Source organism: Eriocheir sinensis, chromosome 4, assembly GCF_024679095.1.
Source record: "Eriocheir sinensis breed Jianghai 21 chromosome 4, ASM2467909v1, whole genome shotgun sequence".
NCBI classification, from domain to species: domain Eukaryota; kingdom Metazoa; phylum Arthropoda; class Malacostraca; order Decapoda; family Varunidae; genus Eriocheir; species Eriocheir sinensis.
Genome location: NC_066512.1, coordinates 28,733,262 through 28,738,261, shown reverse-complemented (window position 1 = coordinate 28,738,261; position 5,000 = coordinate 28,733,262). Strand labels below are relative to the sequence as shown.

At 43.6% G+C, this 5,000-nt stretch overlaps 1 protein-coding gene across 2 annotated transcripts in view; it reads left to right on the top strand.

Moving 5' to 3' along the window:
* Positions 1-5,000, top strand: part of LOC126982076 (spondin-1-like) — a 161,453-nt gene that overhangs the window by 148,008 nt on the left and 8,445 nt on the right. For both annotated transcript variants that reach the window (XM_050833809.1, XM_050833816.1), the window contains 4 exons: positions 359-538; positions 1,550-1,592; positions 3,465-3,591; positions 3,909-3,996. In XM_050833809.1, the coding sequence (XP_050689766.1) occupies positions 359-538; positions 1,550-1,592; positions 3,465-3,591; positions 3,909-3,996 (438 nt within the window). The remainder of the gene's footprint in view (positions 1-358; positions 539-1,549; positions 1,593-3,464; positions 3,592-3,908; positions 3,997-5,000) is intronic.

Here is a 5,000-nt window from a genome sequence, read left to right as displayed (position 1 = left end):
GACACACACACACACACACACACACACACACACACACACACACACACACACACACACACACACGCATGCCGCGCCACTGCTCTGCCTGCGAATGACCAAACCATAAAAAAAAGAAAAAGAGGAACGAAGGAACAGTAAAGAACATGCATGCAGGACACACCTTCGAATCCTCTCCTTCTCCTCCTCTTGTTACTCCTCCGATATATCCTCTTAACTAGCCTTTACCGAACCATCCCTTCCTTCCATACGCTGTCTCTCCCTCTCTCCCTCTCTCTCTCTTCTATAACCAATCCTTTCATCCCTCTAACGCCGCTCCACCCAGCACCCCGCTCTCACGCACCTTCCCTCTCCCCTACAGATGTGTGCAATCAGGAGAAGGAGGTGGGCCCCTGCCGAGGTTACTTCCCGCGGTATTACTACAACTCGACCCAACGCCGCTGCCTCCAGTTCGCGTACGGAGGCTGCCGCGGAAACCGAAACAACTTTGTCCAGTACGACGAGTGCAGCAAACTGTGCGAGTTCAACAGAGAGGGACCAAGTGAGGCTTTTGGGACGATGGTTCGCCAAGATATACTGTGTTAGAAGAGACTGGGAGGTTTCAATCAGGGCTAGACAGTTGTATGGATGAGAAGGGAAGAATAGGACGAGGAGGTTCGCCCAGTTTCACGAGAACTTAGAAGCGACTGAGTGTGTTAAATGAAGGTTTGACAGAGAGGGGCAGGGTGAGGCTGAGCAAGAGATGAGGAGATGGGAGAAAAATATGTAGAGTTGAAAGGGTAAAAGAGATTGAGAGTTTTAAAATGAAGGCTTGACAGAGAGGAACAAAGTGAGGCTGAGCAAGAGATGAGGAGATGGAAGAAAAGTATGGAAAGTTGAAAGGGTAAAAGAGATTGTGAGTTTTAAAATGGAAGCTAGACAAAGAGGGACAAAGTGAGGCTTAGCAAGAGATGAGATGGGAGAAAAGTATATAGAGAGTTGAAAAATTAAAAGTGACAGAGTTTTAAAATGAAGACTAGACAAAGAGGGACAAGAGATGAGGAGGTAGAAGAGACATATAAGAGCTGAAGAGGTAAAAAGAGATTGAGAGTTTTATAATAGACGCTTGACAGATGAAGACAAGGTGATGTTGATAGGGATGAAAGAGAAGTATATAGAGAAAGTTGAAAAGGTAAGTGCGGTTGAGAGTTTGCAAAAGGAGTCTAGACGGATGATGTGCAGATGGGAAAGGTAGACGAGGATAAAGAGGAAAAGGAAGAATTTAGAGACTCAAAAAGAAAACGGACTGACATTATTTTTAGGGTGCCTTAGGAGAAAAGGATCATAGAGGAAAGAAAAGACGCAGAAAGGAAGATGAAGGAAGGAATAAAGAAAGAATGTAGGGAAGGGAGGGAAGGGATATAAGAATGATAGATAGATAGAGAGTGAGAGAGTAACTGGGAGTGGAGGAAAGGAGGGAGGCTGGAGGTGAAGAGATGTATGGAGATGAATGTAGGATGCTGAAGGCAGGATGCTGAAGGATGCTGACCCACTCTCTTTCCTCTCCCTACAGCAGGACCCGTGGCACCTCCTACCCCCGGTCCACTGGACAGTAGGTAAGCAGAACCCAACACCACCACTTCATCACCACCACCTCCACTTCACCACCCCTCCACCACCACCACCACCACTGCCTCATCTCAATATCATCATCCACCTCTATCTACCAACCATCATCACCACTTTCATCACCACCACCTCACCACCATTATCCAGCTCTGTCTATAATCCATCATCACCACTTTCATCACCACTACCCTTCCACCACCACCACCTCCACCCCTTCACAACCACTAACACCACCACTATCCCATCTCAGCACCATTATCCACCAGCTCTGTCATCACCTTCATCACCACTTTCATCACCACCTTCATCACCACCTTCATCACCACCTTCATCACCACCACATGATTAAGTATTTTTTCTTCAGCGGCGAGAAAGTTCACACAACGAAACAAGGAATTTCATGAAAACATTAAACGCCTGATTTTGAAAGTTAGATGAGATTCTCTCTCTCTCTCTCTCTCTCTCTCTCTCTCTCTCTCTCTCTCTCTCTCTCTCTCTCTCTCTCTCTCTCTCTCTCTCTCTCTCTCTCTCTCTCTCTCTCCCTCTCTCTATATATATATATATATATATATATATATATATATATATATATATATATATATATATATATATATTCATTTACTCTCTCTATCCATCTATCTATCTAATCATCTATTCATTTACTCTCTCTCTCTCTATCTATCTATTTATTTCAAACAAACACACAAACAATCAAGTAAATAAACATACTAATAATGATAACAATAATAATAATAGTAATATTAATAATAATAATAATAATAATAATAATAATAATAATAATAATAATAATAATAGTAATAATAATTCCACTACCACTCCTGCTGTTATTCCACCTGTACACACGCCCACAAAAGCATTATACCTCGGCTTAAAGAGATAAATCCGCAGGTATATATATTTATTTTACCTTCTTTTATATATATATTTATTTATTTATTTCGTGCCTAGCGGGTTAGCGAGATTATCAGACGCACACACACACACACACACACACACACACACACACACACACACACACACACACACACACACACACACACACACAACGTTTTACAGACCAATATTTATTTACCGAGCCCAATTTTTACGAACAATTTATTTGCTAAGGGAAGCTATTTAACGAAGAGTACCATTAGTGTAATTCACCACCACCACCACCACTACCACCACCACCACTACCACCACAGTCACCACCCTCTACAACCTACCTCATCACTTACCTACCTCACCGCACCCTCGAATTTCATCAACACCTCTACCGACTCCTTTTCTATCCTAGCTGTTCTCATCACCACCACTACCTCCATCACCACTACAGGACCAAAATCACCACCAATACCAATGCCCTCTGTAACGTTCCTCATCACCCCCTCCCGTCACCACGCCAACACAACCCACACCAATACACAACACAACACAACACAACACACCCACAACCACCCACCCCGACATAACCCCCAACACAACACAACAGAGCCACAACACAACCCACACACTCACGCCAACCCAACACAGCACAACACAACCCACGTCAACAACCCAGCCTATCACAACACAACCCTACCAGCAAAACCAAACACAACACAACCAACACACACAACGTAACACAACCAAGCCACCCACGCCAACACAAAACCCACGCCAACACAACCCATACATAACCCAGCCCAGAATCCACGCCAACACATCACACAGTAGACCAAATCCCACGACCCACGCCAACACAACCCACTCCACGCCAGCACAGCACAACTCTCAAACCCACATCAACCCACAACCTCACCACCACCCCCGCAAGCCAACCCACACCATACTCTTCCACGCCCTCGTTCTTACAGGTCCCTGACAATATACACGCCGCAGAATCCCCGCGTCAACTGTGAGATGAGTGACTGGTCGGACTGGAGCCCCTGCAACCCCATCTGTGGCCGGAACTCAACCAAGGAGAGGCGACGCACGATCCTGGTAATAATGGAGAGAGAGAGAGAGAGAGAGAGAGTGGGAGGAAGAGTAAGAGAAAGGGTTGACTAATAGAGAGAGACAAAGAGACAGACAGACAGATAGACAAACAGACAGAAGGAAGGGAAGGGGCAAGATGAACAGGAGGAGGAGAAAGGGTTAACAGAAACAGAGTAAGTAACAGAGAAACAGAGATAGAGAGACAGAGATGAAGACAGACAGACAGATACAACCTTGACTAAAGACCAGAAGCCAGAGAAGCAGGAGGAGGAGGAGGAAAAATGGAAAGAGTGGAACCTAACCCGAAGTCTTCCCGTCCTCAGGTTCACCCTCAAAACGGCGGAAGAAAGTGCCGAAAACTGGTCAGGAAGAAGAAGTGCAAGAGGAAGAGGTGCAACAACGCCAACGGGAGTAAGTAAGGTGGTGGTGGTGACGGTGGTGGTGGTGGTGGTGGTGGTGGTGAGGAGATACAAGAGGCGGTGATGAGAGAATGCAGTCCAGGTGATGGTGGTGGTGAAGGTGATGGTGACTGGTGGTAGTGCTGGCGATGGTCAAAGGTGTTGTTTTGGTGGTGATGGTGATGACAGTAGTGGTGACGAAGTTGAAGAATGGGATAAAGGAGGAGAGAGGAGGAGCAAGGTGGTGTTGATGGTGTTGATGGTGGTGATGATGGTGGTGGAAGTGGTGTTTAGATAAATGAAGATAGCATGTTTAGTGTCCCTACTACTACCACTACTACTACTACTACTACTACTACTACTACTACCACTACTACTGCTACTACTACCACTACTACAACTACAACTACTACTACTACTACTACTACTACTACTACTACTGATGCTGATGTTGCTGATGCTGTTATTGTTATTTTTGTTGCTACGGTTCCCTTCGCAGCAACATGTACTATTCATATTTTCTTGGATTTTTCCCCCTTTTTTTTCTTTGTTCATAGATTAATTTGTGGTTAAAAGGAGCGATAATTATAATTCATCTTTTTGTGCATGGTTACTAAGATAAAATATTCTGATTAATTACCTAAATGTGTGTGTGTGTGTGTGTGTGTGTGTGTGTGTGTGTGTGTGTGTGTGTGTGTGTGTGTGTTTGTGTGTGTGAATTCTAAGCTAATATATTATCTTTATTTGTCAACTGTATAGAAAAATATTGTTGCACTGTTATTAAATGGAATTTTTATTATTATTATTATTATTATTATTATTATTATTATTATTATTATTATTATTATTATTATTATTATTATTATTATTATCATTATTATTACTTTGCTTATCACACTGCTGCTATTACTAACGCCCAAAGGTGGCCATTCCGCAATTTAAGTCCGCTAATCGCTAATCCGCTAATAGCGGACTAAAAAAAAATTGCGGAATACCGTTAGCGGAAAATTAGAAAAA